This window comes from Sebastes fasciatus, chromosome 14, assembly GCF_043250625.1.
Source record: "Sebastes fasciatus isolate fSebFas1 chromosome 14, fSebFas1.pri, whole genome shotgun sequence".
Lineage (NCBI taxonomy): Eukaryota > Metazoa > Chordata > Actinopteri > Perciformes > Sebastidae > Sebastes > Sebastes fasciatus.
The window spans coordinates 7,015,539-7,043,102 of record NC_133808.1 but is presented as its reverse complement, the minus strand read 5'-3'; the positions used below and the strand labels follow the sequence as shown (position 1 = coordinate 7,043,102).

Sequence of the window (27,564 nt, the reverse complement as noted above, 5' to 3'; positions counted from 1 at the left end):
AGAAACGTCCGCATTCAACGTATCAGTGGTTTGCAAACGTACAATGCTAACAGTTTTTTTTTCTAGCAACTAGGCTGATTATACTGTAGATTTAAAAATGTAAAAATTATTCGCTGAACTATGAAGCCATTAGTAAAAGAAAATGATATCATGATAATTTAAATGAATGAATCTGAAAACTTTTCACGGACCCCCTGGCAGAGCGCCACGGACCCCTGGAGGTCCCCAGACCCCACTTTGAGAATCACTGATCTAACATGCTTTTTCTTTTTTTTCTTTTGCAGTAATGTTCAGGGTGACAGCCAGACCAGCATCTGTATCACCATTGAACCTGGTCTTCTTCTGAAAGGGGACATCCTGGTAAGAATGGGTGTGAGTGAGTGTGAGAGTGTCTGTATCACATTCTGTCTCATTTCAACAAGGAAACAAGAAACTGGAGATTTAGTTCCTAATGTTACTGGGTTAATTCCTGTGTGAAGCCAATAACAGAGGAAGTTTATTGTCTTACTTTTTCCAGTGTGTTACCACTGCCAGACAGAAAGAAAAATAAATGGATGTTAAATGATGATTATCATCGTACGATGAGAGCAGCTGCAGACATGTACGGAGGATGCAATGATTTTTATTGTATATTAGTACTGAGGGAATCCAGTTGGTTTTCTTCCAAGCTGATGTGTATGACGTGTATGTACTGAATGCATGTGCTGCAGCAGTTTATAGAGTCCATTCATAGAAGAAATAGGACCATAAAAACCTAGGGGAAGACAGTTGGACCGGGTCCTTTACCGCAGTTTATAGTCCCTCATTAGCACACAATATGTTTGCTGGAAACTATGACGTCAAAATGGCGATGTACTTCCTTTACAACTGCATCTGGGATACACAGGTTGCTATTTTTAACATGATGGTTATTTTTAATTCTTTGTGAGAGACATTTTCACATTTTGGGGATTGCTATAAAATCATTCTCGTTCCAAGAAGAGAGATCCTCAATAAAGTGGCACCTGTGGCTTCTTTTACATTTCGTTGAAGCAGAAGAACTGCACACATCAGCAAAGTTTCTGCTTCTGCTGTCATTCAGGCCATAATGTTATCCATGAGATGTCCTCGGGGCTCATAACTTCAGCGTGGAGAATTTTCAAAGGAGCACTTACTGTATGCTCAAGGCCGTTCCGTTTTGGCCCCTCAGAGCTGAGCTCATATCTCATCCTTTATTTAAGACGGACTAATGGATTCTGCTGAATGCATCATCGCGCCGGGCCGTGGCCGCCGATGCTCGTTATTATTCAGATAACACAGGGAATGTGAGCTGTGGCCTTATGGCCGAATGGGAGAGACATTAGTCAGCGTGGAGTGTGCTCCTGCATTTAAAAACTGCACTGGTATGTGTTTGTGGAAATGAGTTATGGATAATATGACTGCCAAAAAAAGACTAATGATTAAATTTAGATTTAATTTTAATTTAGATTAAAAAAAAGATATTCAGAGGAAAATCTTTATGACCAAGATTCAAATTCTTCAGGTTTTGGCTGTTTGCTTCTCTCATTGGCCAGTGTGTTCGTCATTTTAATTCCAAAATTCAAGTTTGCAAACAGTTAAAAGGAATAGCTCAACATTTTGGGAAATGAGCTCATTCCCTTCCTTGCCGAGAGTTCGTTCAGAAGATCAATACCTCTCTCATGTCTGTGGGGCAATATGAAGCTGCAGTTAGCGTAGCCTAGCATAAACACTGGAACCATTGGAAAATAGTCAATAAACATTGTAAACATAAGTTTACGGTCTCAATCGCTAGTTTTAAGTCTTCTTCAATACAGCATGATGGTCATTTAGTAAACTATGGTCCCATTTAGAGTCAAATAGACCATAAAGCAGGGGATGTTGTCCGGTCCACCCTCTGTGTCATTTCTGGTTGCAAAAAACAAAGATGGCAACGACCGAAATGCTGAACTGTAGTCCACAAACCATTGGGCGACGTCATGGTGACTACGTCCACTTTTTATGTACAGTCTAAGGATATAATGTGCTAATTAGTGAGCTTTAGAGGTACTGATAGGTGACTTTTTTCATACCTTTGGACCAGAGCCGGGCTAGCTGTTTCCCCCCGTTTCCAGTCATTATGCTAAGCTAAGCTAACCATCTGCTGGCTTTATCTTCATATTTACCGTACAGACGTGAGAGTGGTATCAATCTTCTCCTCTAACTCTCGGTAAGAAAGCAAATAAGCCTATTTCCCAAAATGTCGAACCGTTCCTTTAACAATGCAGATTATTTATCTACACATGAGGCTGGAAAGGGCTTTGGTTAGGTTTAAGCCTGTGCGTGAAAATGAAAATGTGTCAGGGCTCTAATGGCAACATGTAAGCTTAAAATTAATGTTTTCCTTCTACTTTTGTTCTCAAACTTGGCGCGGCAGCATTGTGTTCCTTGTGAAACGGACCCCTCGGCGGGAGGTTTGCCATATCCCCAGAAAGCTGCACAAAGCCACAGGATATTCTACTTTACCTTCCTCTCGTCCTCAATCCTTTATGTGCTTGTGTGGATTTGGGAACCTTATATGTTTTGGTCTTATTTGGCCCCACACGTAGAAAATAGGTTTGTGGAACGCAAGTCAGTCCCACCTTCCTCAAAATCATATTCCAATTCAGTTTTGAGCTGCTGTTGATTTCCTGCATTCCTTTCTGCATTATGGTAAATTCTATATAATTATGTCAGTTTTTTAAAATTCTTTACAGCCACAGTTTGTGAGCTGCAAGTTGTTTGGTGTTGAGGGATATTCTTCCAGTACCTGTAAATGTGAGGTCCTTGTAAAAAACTAACAGGTCCAGGCTGCCCATCAGGAAACAGCAGGCGGGAAAGAGAAGATTTTCCTGTGTGGGGTTTTAGTGTTGCCCTTAAAGCCGTTTGTGTTGTGTTTTTGTCTTGCAGTTTTAAAGCTAGTGTGAAGATACCAGTCTCATATATATATACAGTATATATACAAAACTAGAAAACCTAAGGAATCCATTGGTACCAATCATGTCATACTAGCTTGTCGCAAAGGAGGCTAAACAAATTTTGGCGAGGAAAAACTGGCATGGCCATTTTCAAAGGGTCCCCTTGACGTCTGACCTCCAGATATGTGAATGAAAATGAGTTCTATGGGTACCCACGAGTCTCCCCTTTACAGACATGCCCACTTTATGATAAACACATGCAGTTTGGGGCAAGTCATAGTCAAGTCAGCACACTGACACACTGACAGCTGTTGTTGCCTGTTGGACTGCAGTTTGACATGTTATGATTTGAGCATATTTTTTATGCTAAATGCAGTACCTGTGAGGGTTTCAGGACAATATTTGTCATTGTTTTGTGTTGTTAATTGATTTCCAATAATACATTTATACATACATTTGCATAAAGCAAGCATAATTACACCCCCCCTTGTTGATAAGAGTATTAGATACTTCACAAATCTCCCTTTAAGATACATTTTGAACAGATAATTAATTAATTTTGATTAATTAAGCATTAATCGATTGACAGCCCTAATATATATAAGTCTTGAAGGCTTTCTCTAGCTCTGGGCAAGTGTAGAGAAAGAACGAGTACTGAATCAAGCTGGCATGTCTCTGGCTCGTGTTTCACAAAGATCACTTCATATTGTGTTCAGCTCAGCTGTTCAGCTCTTAGAAGTGATTTGATTCTGCAGTTTATTTTTGCTGAAAACCTGTTTTTTGGGTCTTATCGGAGTTGACACATTGTATAAATAAGCAACATCCTGAAATGGTTATTTATTTGATAGTCTGTGTACTTGTGGAGCTAAAAAGGAATCTGCTATCCAACCCTATTAAACTGGCCTGTTGAGTTCTGTTGGCACCGCTTGGTGCAATGCTGCTACTGTACAGTGTTGTTTGAACTTCCTCTGATGGTTCTCACCCTCCAGCTCAAGTGCTACCACAAGCGCTACCGTAGCCCGTGCCGAGACGTGATATTCCGGGTGCAGTTCCACACCTGCGCTGTTCACGACCTGGGGATTGTGTTCGGGAAAGATGAGCTTGATGAGACGTTCAAAGGTAAGATGTTTGGGATAAAGTCCTAAGAATGTCCACAATGACTGTCTCAGTGCAAACATCTCAACCTCCTCCTATTGTTTGTAAATGTTTCCTTCCATTTGCTGCTGCAATGATTGATGATGTACAATTAATACGTTCATCGTTTTGCTGTAACCATGTTCCATTTCTTATTTCCTGCGTGCAGATGACAGGTTTCCAGAATATGGAAAAGTGGAGTTTATTTTCTCCTTTGGACCAGAGAAGATACATGGTAAGAATCAATGTGCACGGTTTTATTGGTATACTGGAGCACACATTGTACTTCTGACTTTTTAGGTAATTATTGCCTTTAATGGGCAGTACATAGTAGAGATGCAGACAGGAAATGTGGGTGAGATGACATGCAAGAAAAGACCGCGGCTGGATCTGATCCAGGGACATTATCAGTTGGTACAAGTCAACATGATGCCCTGCACCTTCATATTTCTAATTTTGTTATAAAAGATTATTGTTCATTCAGTGAAAAAAAGGAACTGTCACTCAAATCAAATGAAGCGAACAAAAGGAAAAAATAATGATATCACTGTAAGTTAAACTCATGATAATTAAAGGATTATAGGCTCTTCTTCATTCGTTTGATGTGAATGAATGTGATCTGTTTTTCTCTCTCTCTTGTGATTTAAAGACATTCACATGTTCTGCTCTGTCTCCTTGTACTTCGGGTCAAGGTGTGGATCAGCTGGAAAACGGGCCGAGCGTCTCGGTTGACTACAACACACAAGACCCTCTGATCCGCTGGGACTCCTACGAAAACTTCAATCAGAGTTGTGAGGACAACACAGACGGTAAGAACAGTTGGAATATACTGTAGTTTTTTTTAATTAAACTCTACAGATTCTGTCCTGCGTACGTCCCTGAGTTCAGTTCAGTCCAAACATAAAAACATGTATGTACTCACTAAGGCTGTGTTCAGACCAAGAGCGGGGCAAATTTCTGCCTCGCTTTTCTCACGCAAGTTGGACCGCCTGTATCATTTGTGTTCATTTGCGCTAGACGCAACCATGGAAGAAATAACCACTTGTTGCTGCTTTGTACATGTTGTGGAAGACCCAGATATGTCAGAAAACCAAACGCGGCGTGTCTGGGTTCATAACACATGATTCATCTTTCACTTGTGATTCATGAAGGAGATGGGCTGGGTAGTGACTTTTTCACCTTGCTGCACATACAGCACAATTCAAAATGAATACATATATGTTGTCTTTATGTCTATCGCACAAAGAAGGCAGAACTCCCTCTGCCCCCCCCCCCCCACCTTCCCCAGCTCTTGCGTGTTGTAAAGTTAACAAGGTGTTAATGTTTACAGCCATGGCCCTAATAGCCACTTTAGGCTAACATGCAATAATTCTCACAACTTGTATTTTTAACTTATTTTAAGTAAGTAAAGGCTGGCCCACACTACAAGTCTTTACAAATCTTAACAGATGTTGAAAAAGTGAGAGACCCCACACATTATGACATGTTCTGTTCAATTTAACAGTTTTGTTCCTATAGTGTGTGGAGAGCAACAATTTGGCCAAAACAGAACACCACACCCTAACAGATTCATTCATGAACAACAAGAGTCCCAAAAAACAAAAAAGATAAACCTAAATCTTGCAAAATTGTGACTTTAGTGTCAACAAACATGGCGGACAATGGGCAGGAAGATCAATGTTAGTTTTTGCTCTACTTTGTACTGAAAATTCAAGAAGGATGGATGGATGAAGTCACGGAGACATGTTAAATGAATTCTGGCGTTGTTGCCACAAATGAACAAGTTGGTCTTCCATTTCTGAGCTCCATCTTACAACTACTTTATGCTTCGAGCGGTCGCCATGACGGCGGCGGTTGTCCTTCCACTTCAGTCAGCTTGGTTCTCTATTGGCTTCTCTATCGTCCTTTCCGACGTGACTGCGTCATCGGCTGTTCTCGGCGTTCCCCACACACAACAGGATATCCCGTCGTAAAAACTGAACACGTTTAATATTTACGATTTGAAATCGGTGCGGCCAGGATGGACTTATGAGCCGAACGGGGATGTAAAAAATGTTCTTGACATACCTCACACCACAGGAATATCTGGAAAGATCATCTTTAGAACCATCAAAAAATCGATTGTCGAGACGGAGGAATCGGGCCCAAATTCGGCTTGATTCTCGTGTAGTGTGTACCCCCTATAAACTATCACATCCACGTAACTACATGTGACCCAATAATACTGGATCACTTGAACAGTTTTGTCAATTTGGAGCAAACACACCTGAGTAGGAGTTAATTTCCTGCACAAGCTTTCTTCATTGGCTGTATCAGAGAGTGGATTGTCTCCTGAAGTGTATTTTTAGTGACATACTCATCATGAACTTCTCACTGAAAGGTCTCTTCACATCAGTGAACTGAACATGTGACCGTGGAAATGCACTTTAATGTGGTTGAGAAGAAGCTGGGATTCTATTTCAGCTTCTGTCTTTCTTTCTCACACACACACACACACACACACACACACACACACACACACAAACATGAACAGCATTTAACCAAACTGACCTCTGTAACAAGGCTGCTTTTGTGTTTCTGCGTGACACATAGGAAAGAATCCGCCTGCGTCCTAATGGAGTTTAAAGACCATTTCACACACTTTAGTGTCTTTAAAACTCCCACGCGACAGGGTCAGACTGAAGTCACTATTAAGTTTAACCAGACACAAGCTAACAGTTGTGTCTGCGGGTATAAATGCTTCAGCTTTTTGAGTATACAGTATTGTTTAGTCACTTTAATGCATCACAAAGTTGCCCCCCAAATCAGCATTATGAGGTCTTCGCGCTGTCCTCGATGTGAATGGTAAATCATGTTTTGAAAGGGAGTATACGGCATTGCTGTCGCTGAATTCATTTGTGGTGAAATTACGACCGCAGAGAAGCCGACGGCCCTGTGGGACGGGAGCGCAGTGCGAGACATTCCTGCGTTGAGCCACAGGCATGGAAAGGGCCTTCCTGTCGAGGGAGCGGTGGTCACTCTGTGACCAAAGTGCTACTTTCTCTGCCACCCAAAAAAGGAAGCAATGCTACGCCCTTATAGTGATAGCAGCGAGCCTGTTGTTTGGCGTCCCAAAGTACTGCGCTTGTTGGGATGGTCAGCTTGTTTTTTAAGCACTGCAATAACTTTCCTCCTGTTTGTGTGCATAACCATTTGCAGTCTGTTATATCAGCTCATGCAGAGGTTCTGTTCTCCTCCAGCACCTGCAAATGATCATTTTGCAACAATTGCAAAGTTACTGCAATTTAAAGCATTTTTCATGAAGTGAAAGTGAACACTATTCATTCAACAGAGGCAGCTGTCAATCAATCGCAAACTCTGATCAAACGGTCAAACTAGGCCGCGCTGATCAAATATGAATCAATATTCTGTTATATCTGTCGCGAAAAATGTTTTCAGAAACATATATATTCATATCATTTGCATAACACTACGTTAGCAGTAAACTTTGCTGTGTTTTGTATAGAACTTCTTCATTAAGATAAGGATTTGTTGAGGAAAAACCACAACTAAAATAGAAATTCTAGCATTTTGACATTTCTGAATGTCATTTCCCCTCTGGCATTTTAAGCTGGGGTAGGCAGAATGTTTATGGCATGATTGGGCAAAACTTCCATAATAACTTTTCAGCATATTGTTGTACAAAATCTAGCCTGTGACGGGAGACTTTGGCCAATCACAGGTCTTTCAGAGAGAGAGTGTTACTATTGGCAAACTTTCTAATTTTATAGCTAAACAGTACACTACAAGATATTTCTGAAAACATTTGAGGTGAGAAATAGGCATTACAGTAACAGAATATTGATTCATATTTGATCAACGTTGCCTAGTTTGAGCACCGGAGGACACCGGAGGACACAGAGGAACATTATTTTTTTCAGATTAGCTGTCTCATGCACTACTGTCAGGATACAGTGACCGTTTAATAAAAATAACTTTTTTTTAATCATATTTGCTTTATTTCTACCCACTGCAGCTTTAAAGGATAAGTCACAAAATGACCTTTTTGAAGAGGGATACTCGCTGGTTATTCGATGTCCTTGATTCCCCTCCTCCCCGAATGTTTTATTGGTCTCCCAGATAGCCAAAGGTCAGAGGTTACTTGGCTACTTTCTATCACTGCCTATAAAGTGTCCCGGCGGCAGCTTGAAATAGGCCTTGCTAAAATAGAATAGGTGTAAGGCTCCTCTCATTCTGTTTCAGTGGAGGTGAGCTTGTGTGTGTGTGCGTGCATGCGTGCGTGCGTGCATGCTTCTTCTGCAGAGAAGGCGATCGGCTGCAACCTTCCCTCCCTCCAGGAGCTGTACACCTCCAGGACCTTAAGGAGGGTAGGGAAGATTGTGGCCGACCCCTCCCATCCTGGACACCATCTTTTTCAGACTCTGCCATCTGGCAGGAGGTTAAGGTCCATCAGGACCAAAACCTCACGTCACAAAAACAGTTTCTTCCCCATGGCAGTGGGGCTCTCCAACAGCCCATCCGCCCCCCTGTGACTGCCTCTCCCTCACACACACACTACTGCCCCCCCACACCCCTGCCGACACTGACTCTCCCCCCTCTCTCAATATTTGCACTATCTTTATATCATGTTTATAGCTTATTGTAATTTGTAAATTGTACATTTTTATTATTTTATTCTAACGTTTTTATCTATTCTTTTGTTTTTATCTATTCTTTTGTTATTATACAGTTTGTCTCGCACCAAAAATGCCAAAGAAAATTCCTAGTGTATACCTCTTACACCTGGCAATAAACACCATTCTGATTCTGATCTGATTCTGATTCTGATTCTTGTGTTTGTACACGTATCTTAGTTCAGTCCGGTCCAAGCTGCCTGCATCATCTTGCCTTCTGTCATATGATGGTGATACTGTGGTCAAGGCTCAGCTTGACTTTCATCACACACACATATACATGAACATAATTATAGCTTTAGACATGAGCAGAAACGCATGATAAATGCAAGCGATTGCACATACGCAAACACACACACACAATCATGAGAAATGGAGCTCTCCACGAGTATTAAAACGTGTCCAATAAGTGGCCGTTTGTGACTAGATTTCATTCAGTCAGCACAGTCAGACTGATACACATTTTAAACAGCCTTAGCTTCGGTTAAAAAAAATGGTTCCCTCTCACAGGAACAAGAGAGTAAGGGTTTCCAGGAAACTGGAGTGTTTCCACTGTCATTTGGCTTCACACGTGTTGGTGCTGAAAAGGCACTTAATGGCTTTTAGAGGTGAGAGGGAAAACGGGAGAAGACGTACAGTATATCTTCACAAGTGTTGGTTAGAAGCAAAAAGTGTTGTAGATGTTGTTGTTGTGTTCACAGTTTGTCTGGGTTGCAGTTGCTTTTCTGAGGAAGGCGCTGGGCTACTTACAACAACTCTTTGCTTATCAAGGCATTGCATAAAGCTTCAAATTATAGGGCCAATGTTTTGTTGGGTTCAACGTTGGGTAAGCGCTGTCTGTGTGGTTGTCGGTTTCCAAAGATTGATGTTGACTTTCATTGTGTTTATCCCGTAAAAAACAGCTACAGCTGCTGTGGGTTTCAGCACAGGGATTTTTGTCGTGCCTGCACCTTGCATAAACACAACAAGGAAACATCCAAAATATCACACTTTACATGATTGAAGTCACCATAACTTTCACACACAATTGTGGTTATCAAAAGAAAGGGTATATCTCTGATGAAAGTTGTCAAACAAGTCATCAAACAAGAATGCACTTGGTCCTTATGACCTGTTGCTGCTGGGTGGGCAAGACCTCAGCACCATATGTTACCCTTTGACTTGGAACTTCACATTTTTTCTATAGGTTAGAAAAACCTCACTGCAACCCAGTCGGCAGAAAAAAAATTTGCAAACCACAGATACATTGAATGCCGACGTTTCTGAACCAAAAAAATGTTTCATAAATACGTTTCATATCAGCCAGGTATCACGCTTTTAGAAATGCACAATGACATGTGGTTAACGTTGTGGAACGATTGGTTAGGTTTAGGCAACCAAACTACTTGGTTAAGGTTAGAGAAAACATCATGGTTTGTGGTAAAATGATAAGGTAACAACACAACATAACAACTTTAACAACTTAACTAGCTTGAATAAATATCAACCACCCGTAGCGGATTTTTCTAACGTAACGCTACATAACAAGGTTTATATAATAATATTATATAATAATATAATATATAATATTTGATCAGCACTGCCTAGTTTGACAGTTTGATCAGAGTTTGCGAGTGATCGACAGCTGCTCAGAGACGGCAAGGCTCCAGCTCGGCTCTGATTGGTTGTTTTCCTCCGGTCTGTGAAATCTTGCAGATGCTGTTAGGAGCACCGGAGGACACAGAGGCACATGCTTTTTTTTCAGATTACCTGTCTCATGCACTACTGTCAGAATATAGTGACCGTTTTATAAAAACAACTTTTTTTGAATCATATTTGCTCCAATCTGCCTACTGCTGCTTTAATACTACTTTACTTCTCTCTTAAAGTTCTAAGAGATCCTCTCTCTCTCTCTCCCAGAATCTGCCTCTCCTCTGAGGAGTCGGAGGAGTTAAAGGCGGACTGTGAAGCTCTTTTGTGCACACATTCACAGGAGGAGGAGTGACGGAGAATGTCAGAGTGGGTTTGTGCATGCTGCTGCTCAGCACAGACGGACAGAATCTAGCGGTTTATATGGTCAATTTGCGTCCAGCATTTCTTCGATGTCCCCTCAGCATGAGGCAACGGACGCCTTTTTTCAAGCTTTGAGTCCAGCAGTGAACCTGTGTCCAGTCTGTCCTCTGGACGCCGCAGAGAAAAGTTGTCACAAAGTCAGCCGCTGACGTCTTTCACAACATGTGAGTAGGACTCTCAGTGATTTGCAGCGAACCAGAAACTTGATTTTCTCTCTATCTGGAAACGTAATTACTTTTTGACATCAGGTTGTTTATTATCCAAACACTTGGCCACATTGTGTTTTATATGTTAATCTTTATTTTTTTCAACCACGCTCACATGGAAAGTTATGCATTGAAGTTTAATCTTTTACAAATGCTTTTATTCAGTACTGATGAAAAGTTGTGGCACGTTGCAGGCACATATGGTTGTCTGTTTTTTAGTGGCTTAAAAGGATAATTCAGATTTATTACATCTTGGCTCTATTTTTGCAGTTCTGGCCATCATTCCCATCAGGAATAATAGTATTCTACTGATCAAGTTAATTGCTGAGATCTGGGAATGTGGTGACAAGTCTAAAGGGATAAGAAACACAAGCGGGCAGATGTTCCAACACGTTCTCCTCCCAACTCGTCACATACTGACACTTTGTCAGACCTCTTGGCGTCACTCTTCGGTCGCAGTAAACACATGCTTAATATTGTGAATTGAACAAAAACACAAAAAAACAACATGGTTTGGCTTAAAATGAATACGTTTTTACAGTGAAAATGGGACTTGTTGTTGTTAATACGGGACACGAACGAACAGCTGATTGTAACGTGAAAGTGAAAGTTAACACATGGGACAGGAACAGCGGTCTCCTGGATTAAAACCTTGTGTTTGTTGGAACCATTCTCCTTCCCTCCCATCCTGTGTGTCTCTCTTTAAACTACGTCACCACAGCACTTCCCCTGAGCGTTTAATATTGACGTGGATGGGTTTACATTATAGTTAATGGAAAGCCAGGTGCGTCTCATACAGGCGTTAAAGGGTAACTTGTGCAGCGGTATCGGACGCCGACCGCCGTGACAAAGCCTCAATTGTGGTCAACTTCATTGTAGCAATAGTGTTCCCAGATCTCAGCAAATAATGGCCACAAAAATAAAAACCAAGTTGTGATAAATCTGTAATATCATCAGACGGCAACCTCTGGGTCTGAAAAGTGAAGCAAATGCCGAAGTGCCTTAAATGTGCATTCTTTCTAATATCCAGCAGGGGGCGACTCCTCTGGTTGCTAAAAGAAGTCTGATTGTATAGAAGTCTATGAGAAAATTAGCCTATACTTCTCACTTGATTTATGACCTCAGTAAACATTGTAAACATGAGTTTATGGTCTCAATCGCTAGTTTCAAGTCTTCTACAGTACATCATGATGTTCATTTAGTAAATCATGGTCCCATTTAGAGTTAAATAGACCATAAAGCAGGGGATGCTTCAGTGCATGGCTACCTTGTGATTGACAGGTCGCTACCACGGCGTTGTTCGGTTGTACTTAGCTCCACCCTCTCGTGTCACTTCTGGTTCCTAAAAACCAAGATGGCGTCGGCCAAAATGCTGAACTAAAGGCTTCAAATCCGTAGTCACAAAGCAATTGGTGATGTCACGTCCACTTCTCAGTCTATGGTTATCATTAAACTGTACATTAAGTTTTTTGATGGCCATGAAATTACATTTTCAGATACTGTAGACAAAATGAGTCAAGTCTCCTTGATGTCTCTATGTAAGCTTATTTTCTGATAAGTTACTGTTTAGCATTTCCTTTTGTCGAGAAGAGGCAGCGTTTGTGTTTGTGTGTGTGTGAATGTGTGAATGTGTGTGTGTGTGTGTGTGTGTGTGTGTGTGTGTGCGTGTGCGTGTGCGTGTGCGTGTGCGTGTGCATGTGTGTGTGTGTGTCTTTTGTTGTTTGGCACTTTCTCTCCAGGAGGTAAATGCTTCCTCTTTGATCCCTTACACATTAATCAGAGGGAGATGTCTGTGTTCCCGTCCCCACGGCCTTAACTTATCAAACTGAAGGGATGGGTTGACCGTGCCTGGCCTGTTGGGCACAGACTATGTGTTGTTGCATTCCTGTAGCAAGAGAGTGGGGCTCAAATGAGTCAAGTCAAATTTAAGTCTGTATTTGTGTTGCCTGCTGAGATCCAGACAGGGGTGGGGGGTGATGATAGAAGTTGATGCAACAGAATGATATCACCGCTGAGGATGTTTTGGCCAAACGGATGATTGAGATTCAAATGGTCCGTCGGCCCAAGAGTAGTTTAAAGAGCCAGGTGAGCAGTAAATTACCAAAGACAGCAGTGAAATATAGCCATTACTAATTCTAAATGAATGCACTGTTGATACATTACTGTGGCTAAATACTGAATGAGTCCTGCTCATTTAGTATTTGACTTCACCTGGTTCTTCAGCTACTTTCAGCCCAAAATAGTTATCTAAATATTAATTTGAATTTCCTCAACTCAAATGTTGCTCATGTCTTTGTATAATGGTGCTTAAAAGGTAATACTAATCTGATACATGAATTGATCTGGTAGGGAAACTCTTTTTGACTGACCCCCCACCCCCCACAACAAGGAGGTCAGGGTCAACTGCATACTTGATTTGGAGCAAAGAGTATAGAAGGAAAGAGACGAAGCTGCCGCCATTTTGGACTGAAAAAGCCAATGAGTTCATACCCATGGATGTATAAAGAGACTTCTGTAAATCAGAAGATATTTTATTTAGGTAAATCAACTTGCCAGTATGAACACTTAAATAGTCCTCATTTAAATCAAAAGTTGTAAAATTCACTAATAACTGAATCCAGAGTTATTTTCCTCGGCATAATGAACGTGCATCAGACCCACGGGACTGCACCGCCCTGCACGCTTATAAGACATATCCGGTTCTGCCAGCTTCCTGCTAGCTGTATGCGGCTGTAATAATGGATATATTGGCTGTAATTCATCACTTTTATTATCGTATAATACACCCATGGGCTGTATACTGTAAGCCTGTACCGTGGTGGATGTATTAACGTCTCTGTTCCCAAACAACCGGCTATCGGCCAGTAGCTAGTAGTGCTAGTACCATGACATAAACATAATTTAATTTAGTTGTAGGCTATTTACTAACACGCAGGGCAAAAGCACAGGACACGGCCCTTATACTGTACATCCATGGCCTGTGGTCTATTGGATATCGATTCTGGAGGTCCTTGACATGAAAAAGTTTGAGATTGCTCTCAAAATCTGCATGTTGGATTTTTACTAACTTTCATTTATGTCCATTGCTCACTTTATGCTCCTCTGGGCAGCGACCGGGCAAAAGGTTTAATAATTAAATAAGTGAGTAAGTAAATAGTTGTAATAGTATGCACAGTAAGTAGGCCATTTCAGTAGAGACATTCAAATTATGAACATTGAATAGAAATAATCTTGTTTTACTTTTGTACGCCACTTTGTAGTTGGATGTTTTACTGGTGTCCGGTAGTCGCTTTCAGTCCAAAACGGCGGAGGTGTAGTTCTGCTGCTGGACGCTGATGATGCAATGGAACGAACAATTTACTTTAATTTCTTAGCAATATACGTTCTTTGTCTGAGGTCAGCATCTTGCTCATGGGTCCTTCAGCAGGATGAGGGAGGACAGCGTGACTCCATACTGCAGATGTTAAGGTAGTCATGCTGTTCCGGATGCGTTGTGTCATGATTAAATGAAGATGAGATTAACTTGTACGAGTTTGTGTGAATTGATTTGAGTGTGAACATCAGGCTCTGGACAGCAGCTGGACAGCAGCTGTCCACCTCTTGTGATAACCGCTGGCCTCAACTTTCTCACATCTGACGCTTCTCAGCCGACTCTGACAACCACCTCCTCCCCCCTGAGGCTAAAAGCCAACTTGCTCCACAAGAATGTGATATCATCAAAATGTCATTGGCCGTGGCGTTTCTCCAAGAAGATGCAGAGGTGAAACGTCTGGTCCTTTGTGTTGGCAACAGGCCTCCATGCTATCAATCCCTCAGTCTAGTCCGAGGCTTTGGACGGATTAGGCTGCTTTGACTCCAAACCTTGTGCAACTCTGATTGCATAACAGCCAAGACAGAAAAATAAAGGCCTTCTGAGAAAGACTGCATTGGACACAAAGAGAGAACAAGTGCCTTGTGTTGAGTGTCCCCGTTTGGACCCTGGCTGCGGGGGGACAGGGACAAGGGGTTTCTGCTGGGCGACAGCGTGAGTATTATAAAGATCTTTGCAGGACATGGCTAATCCTGGGTGAGAGGGTTATCTGCAGTCCATAATGGGAGGGAATAAATGAGTGGCCTGTTACCTCCTCAAGGATGCAGCTTTGCTCCAGCTGTTGGCCAGACACTCTTTCTTTTTCTCCAGCCATCTTTACACAGCTGATCTGGCTAATATGCCACAGCAGAGCCGTAATTAATCATCATCACTTTCCACAAGTGCTTCTCACAAGATCTTTTATCCAGTATTGATGTCTTACAAGTCACTAAATCTCAATCAACAGTGTTTCTTGTGGATATATTTAACCAGGACATTGATAATTCCGGTAAATTCTGCATAATTCACTTTTCTAAGCCTAACCTTTCAAGCTCAACTGCTGTTTTGCAGTCACCTCAAGTAGACAGCAGTTGATGGACACTGTTTCCAGCAGACAGTCAAATATGAGATGGCTTTGCATGGCAACTGGTCTACCTAACCCTTTTTCCTTAATCTGTTAGTCCTTCTAAGTGTGTGTGCTAAATAGACACATAGAAATCAAGTAAAAGCAAGGATGGGAAAATAAGTAGAGAGACAAAGACCAAGAGTTGAACTTTCTTTATCAGGCACCGATGTCTCGTTACGGGTGTGTTATTGGCCCGGGGCATCCTTCTGCATGGGTCACTCAGTGTACTGAATGGACCCCTCCTGAGCCAAAGGGTGGACGGACACGGAAGATGAACTTCACAAGAAAAGAGGGACTACGTTTTCAGCATGAACTCAAACGCTTTCATTTTGGCTCCACTGGGAACACTGGCCTCTCCTCCCTTGTTATTATCTTTCTTTTAAAAGAGAGTTCTATTCATGCACCGCCCTTTCCTGGTCTTTGTCATAACACTGTTTTCTTCACTTCACAAGGAGCATTGCTTAGAAAAAGCAGTGTTATGCTAGCCGTTGTACTGCTAGTAAAATTAAGGAACACGTAGCGGCCAAGTCGATTTCTCTCAATTGTACGCCTTCATCAGTTGGTTTAGGATTCATTCAGCCCTCGATAGCGGTACCTCATGTGTTCCTACCAACACAAAGCCAGGAAGGGAGAGAGCCGGTGAGGGGTCATGCCCGTGTAACTGCACGAGTGACTCTTACTGGTTGTTCAGGGCACCTGCATGGATAGGGATGGGATGTGAACAGATAGCAATAACCTCTACAAGTGTTACGCCATCCCAGTCATGTTTTCCGTCCCTGCTGGCAGGTGCAAAGAAATGGCTGATGGTACAATGTGAAGGCCAACAGAGAGACTGAGACGGCAGTGAGATGAACCTAAGTACGAGGGAACTGGCTTATCCAGATTGGGGAGAAAATGGGAGGAAAATCAGGGAAAAAGAGGATTCGGGCCGTCCTTGCTTCTTCCTTTCAACAAGTAAAGTCAAGAGGAAAAACACAGAAGGCTCTTCTCATTTTTCATCTTCATCTGATCTGATCATTCCAATACACGGATATTTTCACAACCACATGGCCATCTGGAATGAAGCTGTGGTGAGTGAGAGTGGTCTGAAAATGGTCGGCAAACGCCGCTTTGTTTCATGTACGTGTCATAACAACTGCTTTTATATCCGCCGTCCTCGGTCTTCCGGTTTCCCTTTTTAAATGACAAATACAGACTACCGTGACCTGCTGGTTGGGAGAATTAATTCATCTCACGCAGGCACGTGCTAACTGGCCGTCGGCTGTAGTCTTTGCTACGAGTGCGACTTTTAGGCCAAGACAAAGGCGACGTGAGGCAACGCAAATGGTGGTCTTCATCGCTGCTATTTCTTTGATGTCAGGTTGGTGTGTCTGGGCCTTTAGTAAGATGCTACAAAAGCACCACCAGAGATCTGTGTTTCTGTCTTGCATTTTGAAAAGTGAGGGATAAAAAGCAGTCATTTGGGACAATGGGAATTTCTAAATCCCAATAATCTCAAACAAAGTTTTTATCGCCTGATTGTACACCAAAGAATCTTGACAGTTCAACTCGGTGTAAAGAATCATATTGATACAGCTCTAATAAGTATCCAAGTATGTGGTCAGGAGCAAGACCCGTTTGTGCCTGAAGCATTTATGTTGATTACAGCACAAGAGCAGACTTTGAGGAGGACTGCGTAAACTATAAAGGCTTGCAGGCAAAATGAAGTGGCTCCGTCTTTGTAGTTTCTCCAGACCATAGCTAGCTAGAGTTAGCCCATCAAAGCTTCTCCTCACCTCTTGGAGCGAGATAGCTACAGCCAGCTCATCAGACGCTCGCCTCATTTGGCCCTCAAAATTTTCCCTACGCAACCCTGCTGCTAACAACCGCTGATGACTTTTCCTGAGACACAACCTCATCCAGAGTGAAACATAATGCTCGGCGTGGATGATCTGTCTGCCTGATATATAGCACATGGTGCATGTGTGTGTTATGCATTTGTGTTTGTTTTCAGTAGTATTTGTGCTAAATATAGTCCCGACCTCTGACCAATACCGGCTACAGGTTACTCCTAGCAGATTACAGTTTAGGTTGCATGGCACTTTTAAATACCGAAGCCTCGATACACGTGGATATGAGACATGTTATTTTAGAAACTGACTTTGTGTTTAACTTTACCGCATATTTGTGGAATACAAATACCTGTAGCCATACCATAAGGGCCACCTTATGTTCACCTTCATACCATTGAAGGTAAACATCAATATCAATCACTACCACTGTTCCAAACCACCCTCCATTACCTTGGCCTTTGTTTCTCTAATCCCAGCGAGCTTGCACTCACACACATTGATTCACAGTAATCTTTTGATGCATATTTAATGAGCTGCAGGGCAAATGTTCATTAGAAGGAGTTCCTGTACTTACATTTGACTAAGCGCTTTGCGGCTATTGATGTTGGCAATAACTAAACTGTATTTAAATGTACTTTATATACTGCTGTGCCTCTCCACTAATGTACTGAGAATACCCATCCAGATTCAAATGAGAAGTTCTTGCATTGGCATTTACATCATTAGCATTCAGCATCATTTGACTGATATTTTGTATTGAAATAAATACTACAGATACATCATTTTTGACAGGCACCAAGTCCTCTCGCAGTCCGTAAGCCACTTACAAGACAACTATTGCATTGCTATCTTTGAACAGTTCTCTGTTAGACTCACAAATCTCAACGCTACGCTCATAGAGACTGACGACAATCTCCCTGGTTTCGATGCTAAAACTGAGTGTTCTCATTTTGTTGCTTAAACCTAACCAAGTCGATATTTTCCTAAGCCAAGTAGTTTTGTTGCCTAAACTTAACCAAGACGATCGTTTCCGAAGCCTTAAAAAGTAGCTTTGTTGCCATAACCTAACCAAGTTGATCTTTTCCTAAGCCGAGGTAGTTTTGTTGCCTAAACGTAACAAAGTTGCTTCCTGTGAAGACAGAAGTTTATTTTGAAAAGAGCGTATGCATGTAACAAGCAGAAATTGACACGTGTTGCTGGACATTCGTCGGAAAACGCATGAAAAATGGTGAATCACTTTTCACAAGATATCATGCGAACCATTGTATGAGGAAACGTTGCAGAAACACATTCACAGAACTGTTGTTGGTACAGCTGCTCTGCTAATGTGCTAACAGACACACACAGACAGTTCACTCACTGTTGCTGCTGTTCAAAGTAAAAAAATATATTTATAATAATCTCTGCCAGTAAACAGCTCCAGAATGTGACTCGCGGTCACTGGCTTTATTCCTCCAGAATCTCCGGCTCTCTCTCCCGGAGCCACTTCATAGATGATGTCGACCGATAACAGCTCGTTATCCCTACGTGGCACCCTCCGTACGCCCATGTCCAAATCCAGGACATGTAAGGGGCATAGGTTGGTTAGCGGCCATTCTCTATAGCAACAACTTTGCATTTAAAAATCCCCAGACATTTGGCAGGTGGAGATCTCCGATTGTCACGAGACTAGGTCTCTGTTTACTCTTTTAATTCATCGGCCTTCTCTGATCCTCACAAGTCAGATTAATCCAGCTCAGAAGATGTAATAGCCTCTTGTGTAGATCATTTACAAGGCCACAGTATTACTTTAATAGCTGTCCTTGAGCCCTTTCACAGTACAGGCATGCTTTGTTGCCAAATCAATAGTTAACAGCCATTAACTTTGACCAAATATGGCACCAGGACGTACCAGCAAATGTTTCATCATTGCTTTTCATTAATGTCACACTTGTGGCCAGCAGACACGGACCCTCAACTGTTTTGGAATGCCCACACATCCTCACACACACGCACAGAGCAGCACATGTTGTGTGTGTCCATGTAAGTTAGAGGGGAAACATGCTATTTCCGCTGTAAAGGGGATCTATTGCCACAGGGGTCGGAGCTCAAAGTTTAAAGATCAAGAGGTCACACAGTTGCACCATCTGGCCCACAGAACCTCAAAATATCTGGCAGCACCTTCCTCCTTCAACACTTTGTGTTTTGATCTACGGTGTTGTGCGTCTGCAATAATTTGTTGACTGTCTAAACTTGTATATGTATATGCCTCGTACTGCATTTTATGATCATGATATGCTTGTTTTATTTAATTTTTTTATCTATTGTGGTTTTGCATATATAATAAAACAAAGCGGACAAAACATACTCAAACCAAGTAGACAAGTACAATAAAAACACAATAATGATATTAATAAAATAAATGACTAAATAAAAATCAGTACAAATAATAATATTACTAATACAAATAAATAAGTGATTAAATAATAATTACATTAAAACCCATCCCTATTCCCCTCCCCCATAATAATTAGAATTAAATAAATAAAAATAAAAAATTATTATTATTTTAAAAAACATTAAGGAATTATATAAAACTAGTAAAAAAAAAAAAATTAAAAAAAAAACTTTTGTCACTGCTCATCTAGAAAAGGGGTACAAGGTCGAGCTACACAGAAGAGAGATATCTATTGATCCTAGATGTGCTGTAGGACCAGATTCCATAGTCTGAGGAACTTCTGAGGATTGCCTTTTACTTGCTGCTGCTTTCTAAAGCATTGTTGTGATAAACCTAAAGTGTTTCTAAAGCAGACGACATAGCAATGTACCAGTCATTCCAGACTGGTCAGACATGAGTGACTCTCCCCTGCTCTTGTATAATTAGTCAGAGCGATGGGGTCGGGATCGCAGACATTCTCCTCTAACTAACGCGCTCTGGATCACAGAGCAAGTATTTCCCTCCTGCGGAGCATGTAAAAACACACACACACCGATGTGGACACACACGGTGTAAGCCATCGCACATACACATGCCCTTTTCTTATCACGGGAAGGAACACCGTCAAAGGTTATTTGTAGAGGATTACGTGTGTTCATTTCAACCAAATGAAAACAGCAGCAGACGTAGCACCGTGCACAGAAGCAGTCTCAACATAAATAGTCTGCTTGGCGTAAAGAGTGACAGATTAGATTTCCTGAAGTACAAGTGGGGATTCTGCGGATCGCTCATCAGTCACGTCGTCTCTAAAGTGAAGACAGAGGGACGACTAAATTTGGCTTTTATTTGATGTGAGAGTGGGACCATAGGACAACAGCTGGCCTCTTCATCGCAGTCATTACCATCATCATCATCATCATCATCATCATCAGTGAAAGAATTGAGTGTGAGGCCAACGGGAGGATGTGGGGGAAGAAAGAGAGAAGAGAAGAAAGAGCTTAAAGAGAGATAATAAGAGAGTTGGTGGGAAAAATCTGTGAGTCAAATGAGGAAAAACTAGGGCTGTCAAAGCAATTAAAATATTTAATCGTGATTAATCGCATGGTAGTCCATGATTAATTGCGATTAATCCCAAGTTAATGGCACATTTTTTGTCTGTTCAAAACGTACCTCAAAAGGAGATTTATCAAGTATTTAATACTCTTGTTAACATGGGAGTGGGTAAATATTCTGCTTTATGCAAATGTATGTATATATTTATTATTGGAAATCAATTACCAACACAAAACAATGACAAATATTGTCCATAAACCCTCACAGGTACTGCATTTAGCATAAAAAATATGCTCAAATCATAACATGGCAAACTGCAGCCCAACAGGCAACAACATCTGTCAGTGTGTCAGTGTGCTGACTTGACTATGACTTGCCCCAAACTGCATGTGATTATCATAAAGTGGGCATGTCTGTAAAGGGGAGACTCGTGGGTACCCATAGAACCCATTTTCATTCACATATCTTGAGGTCAGAGGTCAAGGGACCCCTTTGAAAATGGCCATAACAGTTTTTCCTCACCAAAACTGAGCCCGCTACAACCTCCGAAAGAGCGATTGCATTAATGCGTTAAAGAGATTAGTGGCGTTAAATCGAACTTGCGTCAACGCGTTATTATCGCATTAACTTTGACAGCCCTAGGAGAAACTGTATCATAGTAATGCAGAATCATGTAACCTCCATTGAATCTGTTTGAAATAAGGAAACAAAGATTTGTGGAGGCCAAAGGCATGTGTTTATTGTTATCAGCCAGAGTGACGAATGTGGAATTGTTCTGGATAGTAAAGTCACTGTCCTGCATGCTAATGTGTACAGATGGGCTTGGAGATATGAACGGAAGACTGAGGAGCTTTCAAACTGTGGGAAATACGGTTGCGTGTTATGTTGCATTTGTAAACCATCCTTCCGTCCAAGTGCACAACTGTAAATCATCTACATCTGACTTCATCATTTTATGTCTTTGCCAGTAAGACAGTCTTATATTCTATGTCAGATCAGCAGCCACTCCATGCATTCATCTTTCTATTTTTATTTTTTTTTTTACCCACTAAGCTTCTCTGTTTTCTCCATCTGCCTGCAGCAGGGTGGAGTTTTCTCCCTGCTTCCTAGCTCGGAGAGAGCTCATTAAATGGCTGTTGTTGGACGAACTAACTCTTTCCATTACATGTGTGTTTTCGACACCAGTGGGCTAAAGGAGGGGCATCTCTGTGTATATGTGTGCATGGAAAGGGCCTATTTCTACGAATGCCACTGACGGTGTTTGCCTTATTGTGTATCTCAGGTTAAACACTTCTTGTAGACACAACTATTGTAATAAAGCAAAAACCTTTTTATTTGCCCAGTGGGGGCTAGTAACAAACTGTACTGTCCCTCAAGGAACTAAGTGTGTGAGGGAGCCTAACCTAAAGGGACTGACGTCATTCTATCAAACTCTCTGGATTTCAATGGTCCCTTACCCCCACCTCCCACATACACCGTCAAGCAGGCTGTTGTGATAGACCTCCCACATACGCACACACAGCAGGGGCAGCCTTTAGACTGGTGCGAGCCACTGAGCAGCCAGAAAACAGCAGTAGCTCTCCTGATCCGGCCACACAGCTATTGAGGAGAGGGGAGGAGGAGGAGGAGAAGGAACAGTAGCCAACTCCTGCTGTAATCCCTCATGTCCCTGACCGGGGGCTACTCCGCGGGGCTTTTCTCAGCTTAGATTGGGACTGTACCGTCGTCCACTGCTCGCACAGGTAGGGGAGGTGTTTCTGCTATTTCCCTTTGACAAGGCTTTGATTTACGTTAAGGTGAAGTGTTGTAATTCAGGCTTTAAGGATGTGAAGTCAGTTGAGCTGTGTGACTGATCATCCTAATCGCGAGCGTCACATTTGGCAGCAGGGCAGGTGATTATAAAAGGTGCTGAAATGGAGAAAGTGAGGGGGAGCTCTTCTTTCACGACTTCTGTCTATGTTTATCTACATGACTGATGCTTTGAAAGTGTGTGTGTGTGTGTGTGTGTGTGTGTGTGTGTGTGTGTGTGTGTGTTTGTGTGTGTGTGTGTGTGTGTGTGTGTGTGTGTTTGCGTGTGTGGACGGGAATGGATCCACAGCCCCAAACTTGATACTTGCAGTTTCATGAGCTATATAAATGTGTAACGATGACTTGATTTGGAGCCTCCTGTCTTAGCCGCTAACTTTTCAATGGGAGACAGCATTGACTTTAGTGGAGAAGTCATATTAACAGCAACCAAAACTCTGAAAGTCTGCATCGTAATTGGTCTGTTTTTTTGTGGGGGGCCAGGGAGCCCTTACATGGGAGTAAATGTTCCAAGACCCCCTCGTATTCGTAACCCCGATAAAGCATGCTTACTACCATTTGTACTCTTAGGTGCCATTGGAACTAACTGTATTCTAAAACTTCTCAACCTAAATACTTCAGGCCTGTTTGATAGTGATAAACAGAAACACGTTTCAATTTGAATCATGTTAACACCATTTTGTTTTGCCCGGATATTTCGGGTGCTTTGAAATCAGATGTCGCTTTAGCTTGACCGGCTTTATGGCTTCATTCACTAGCACCTGAAGACACATGATGCATTTTGGTGTCCCGTCTCTGTGCTCAATAAAACCAAACTCAATATAACTGTCATCATATTTTCTCAATTTAGCTAGTTTGGGCTTGGCGTCACTTGACATTGCGGACTGACTCAAATATCTCTCCATGCTCGCCAGCTAGTTAGCTGGCTAATAAGCTAAGCTAAGCAGCACCAGGAGCCGTTCGTTGCATCCTGAGTGAAGTGACTAATTCATGACAGATTGACGTGATGTGTCACAAACATATCAGAGTTTCTATTGGCCCAAAGCTAACATGGGGTGGAATAATAGACACAATATGTTTGTTTTATTGGCGCAAATAGTCCCCATCTGTAGATACACACTGTTTATTGATACAGCACAATTTTCTAATTCATAGCTAATTATTTTGTGGACCCCCTGGCAGAGTGCCACGGACCCCTGGTGGTCCCCGGACCCCACTTTGAGAAACACTGCACTAGACCATGGGTAGGCCTACTGACACTGAAGATACACTGTCCAAATGGCATGCACTATTACTGCAACTGGCCATTATCAGACTAGACATGCTAGAAGCTACCATAGCCTCTTTTTCCAGCATGTGGTCCACCAATGTACCAATCAAAGTAAACTCACTAACGGGTTAGCAGTAGAATGTGTTCGTCCGTGACCAAAGCCACCAGATTTGTTTCCACCAGCAGTCTGACAGTGCAGTCGCTACAGTGCGCCATTCCCTTGGCAAGTTGCCCTGGGGCCAGCCAAGGAGACCTCGCACTACCCAGCATGTGTGTACGCCCACCAAGCTCCATTACAGAGCTCCGTATTCACTAAAGCTGAGATGGAGATATCTATAAGTTACAGAGACACAGACAGCTTCTTTGTGTGCAGCTCCTTTCCCAGCTGTAGAACTGGACTTGGTTATCAGGACAGGCCTCATCATGAGCTTCTTGGGAACTTTAATGGGCAGTAGAGGAGGACGTATGTGACAAGGTATTGTTTTGTTATTGAATGCGTAACCACACAAAGTGTTGCTAAATGCTGTGGAGGAGTGGCGTTGTGATTTTTCAGACATTACACATAAATCTGTCTGCACTGATGCACTGTGTTGGCTGTATGAGAGAATGAGGGAGGGAGGAAAAAGTATGTGTGTGTGTGTGTGTGTGTGTGTGTGTGTGTGTGTGTCAACCTTTTCAGTGTGACTCTCAGTGTGTCGAGCTTTTTGTTTTGCTTTGGGATTCGGGGGCCAGGAAAAGCCTGCAGGCCTTCCTTACTCAGTGAGGCTGATTTTCCAGTGATGACTAAATTCTTCTGATCGGGGCACCCTACTTCCTCTTCACTGGACTCGGGTGTGGCTGTGTGTGAATGTGTATGTGCATGAGTGTATTTATGTACAGTGTGTGTGCATGTGCATTTGTGTTCAGTGGGCACAGTCAGACGCAAATCAGCTGATTAAAAGTCTGTGATGTCCATTCATCCATCCGTTTTCTACACCAGTGTGTCCTGTTCACAGTCGTGGGGCATCATAAGCAAATAAAATAAAATCCTCAACTGAGTCATCTTCCATTATGCCGGTATCCCTCGGGTGATGCGGATCAATCCGATTGGCTTGAGAAAGTGCAAGGCAGGCCCCTGTGATTTCATCGTTTTTTCCACAGCGCATGCCACAGACCCTGCTCATTTCCTGAAGCTGGTAGAATAGGTGGACATGAGCCAGTGTTTAATTTAACTGCAGCTGTTTTGGCCATGCCCACACAATTTCCCCGATACCCCTGCTTCTCTCTCTATGATAGTTCCTCACTGTTTGCTTCATAGTGTCTTGCTGAATCCTGTGTGCTTATATTTACAGGATAAATACTTGAGCAATTGAAAATAAAAAGGGTTGTGGAAAGCTGAACGGTTGTTGATTGTCATCACTGGCTTAATCTGATTCTAATTAGCCTCTGTCGTTCTTTTTTGTTTTAGAGGTCATCCATACCGAAGGGCCCCTGGACGGCAGCCTCTACGCCAAAGTTCGCAAAAAGGAGTCTGTTGAAGGAACGGTCACGGCGAACGGCCTCCCGCCCACTGCTGCTGAACACGCCCTACCTGCGGTTGACCATGCCTTGTCGGTGAGCAGCGACTCAGGGAACTCTACTGCCTCCATCAAAACTGACCGAACTGATGAAGCGGCAGCCGCTCCTCAGGCTTCTACGGTGAGCCAGCAAACGCACGTTCCTGTAGGTGAGGAGCTGCCCTCGGTCCATCAACACGCCCCGCCTGCACAACAACCAATCAGTCCCCAAGAGAAACAGGAGCTGGAGCAGCTGCTGAGCGGCTTGGAGGGGCCCATGCATCGACAGGGCTACCTGTCCACCCCGCCCTCTGCTGTTGGAGGCATGCTTCACCTGGTTCCTGCCCAGGTCCATGTCAATGGGCACAACAGCATTGACCGTGAGACGGACATTTTAGATGATGAGCTGCCTACCAGTCAAGAGGGCAACAGTGTGGACAGTCTGGGGACGTTCTCCTCCACAGACGGTCGGGCTACACCAGCTGATCTCTACTACCAGCCCGAGTCACTTGTCAATGGCCAGGACCATGTGCCATATCTGGAGCGCAGTGTCCCAGAAAAGCCTCTGGAAACCGTCCAGTCACAGGTTGGCATACCCAAGAAATCTGTCACTTTGACCCATAGTGATTCAGCGCCATTCTCTGGTAATTACATGGCTACCCAGAATGGCAATTTGTACCACTCTCAGTCATTTGGTGCAGAGCCAAACTCTATGCCACCAGCTCCCACCCGCACCACCAGTAGCAGGGATGCCGTCCAGCGTGGTCTCAACGTTTGGCAGCAGTTCGGCGTACCAGAGGAGCCAGTAACTGAAGGCCTCATTTTTAGTCCGCCTCCTACTGTAGCAGCGATGCCCAGCCACCACAGCCTCCCACAGTTTCCTCATCGCCACAGCGCCTCCCAGCAAGAAATTGAGCAATCTATTGAAACCCTTAATCTCCTCATGTTGGACTTGGAACCGGGCCGTCCTCTGGTGCCAAAGTCCCAAAGTGCTCCACTGCGGGAAAACAGTGTTGTAGTGACCACCCAGCCGTCCTTTTCCCAGAGCCAACCCAGGCCCTCCCCCCAGCCCGACGCCGCCATTCACACCCACTTTTCTGGCCCCGTGTCCAGCCTGGCCGGCCACTCGTCACCGGCTCAGGTGTCACCTGGGAAGCCTACTACACCGGAGCCTGCACCTATCCAGGGATCTCTGAGTTACACGTCTGAAAGGGCTGGAACGAGTCCTTCCCAACAAGCCTCCCCCACTGTAGCTGGTCACTTCCAGATCAAACCCATCAACAGCTATCCACCAAGCACATTGTCCCAGTCTGCAGAGGTCTCTGAGCCCCAGAGAAGCCCTAGCGCTGCCTCAGCGTCACCCCAGCCAAGAGAAAGTGAGCAAGATGAAGTCTTCAACGTTGAAGGTCTGGTGGCCCAAAGAGTGGCTGGTAAGAGCTAATATTAAGTTATTTTACCTTGCTACTAAAGCTCCTTTTATGACCTCAGCCCCCAGAAAGAATTACCTGTTATCCAACAGCAGTATGTATTTACGTGATCTCACAGATTTCTAATGATAAAATGTTTGCCCGCGGCAAAACCAAACTTAAAATCCAATATTTCCACAAACACTGCACTGTTCACTGTGGGGTGGCACAGTCTGTGGTTTTAATCTTTTGGTTTTGCCTGTGGCAATGCTTACACAATACTAGATGCAACCTGCTGCTGGAAAACAAGTTATAAAATCTTTTTATTTTCGGGATTTGTGTTAGGAACAGTATGTGATAGACTGCTGAGGTCACAGATGTGACTACTTAACTTTACCTTTACTTGCAGAAGAAGCCGCACGCATTTAGTTTTACATAGCATGATGACACAGATAAATACAGTATGTTATAGTTATGTCATGAAGCTGTTTAATTCTCATTTTACATATAATTCATGCAGTCCCTTTCTAGGTTTAAAGAGTTGTACTCTGGCTGTCCTTTTCATTTTACAGCCCACTTGTTGTCTATAGGGGCTTAAACTGCAAAATTCTCCCATGAGGCTTTGCGCAGAACTGAATCTTAGTTGTAGCCTTCCACTATAACTTCTCCCGTGAAGCATCCGAACACTACAGTTGGTTCATTATTTCCACAACCAATCCATTATCTGGTAGAGACATCAATATTACCTTGTTGGTTAATGGTCTAAATTCAAA

At 42.9% G+C, this 27,564-nt stretch overlaps 1 protein-coding gene across 19 annotated transcripts in view; it reads left to right on the top strand.

The window, feature by feature from the left end:
* Positions 1–27,564, top strand: part of tns1b (tensin 1b) — a 203,583-nt gene that overhangs the window by 156,357 nt on the left and 19,662 nt on the right. For 12 of the 19 annotated variants that reach the window (XM_074658331.1, XM_074658325.1, XM_074658334.1 and 9 more), the window contains 5 exons: positions 285–360; positions 3,923–4,052; positions 4,237–4,304; positions 4,756–4,876; positions 25,298–26,815. In XM_074658331.1, coding sequence (XP_074514432.1) covers positions 285–360; positions 3,923–4,052; positions 4,237–4,304; positions 4,756–4,876; positions 25,298–26,815 — 1,913 coding nt within the window. The remainder of the gene's footprint in view (positions 1–284; positions 361–3,922; positions 4,053–4,236; positions 4,305–4,755; positions 4,877–25,297; positions 26,816–27,564) is intronic. The other 7 variants (XM_074658327.1, XM_074658335.1, XM_074658340.1 and 4 more) reach the window with 1 other exon arrangement.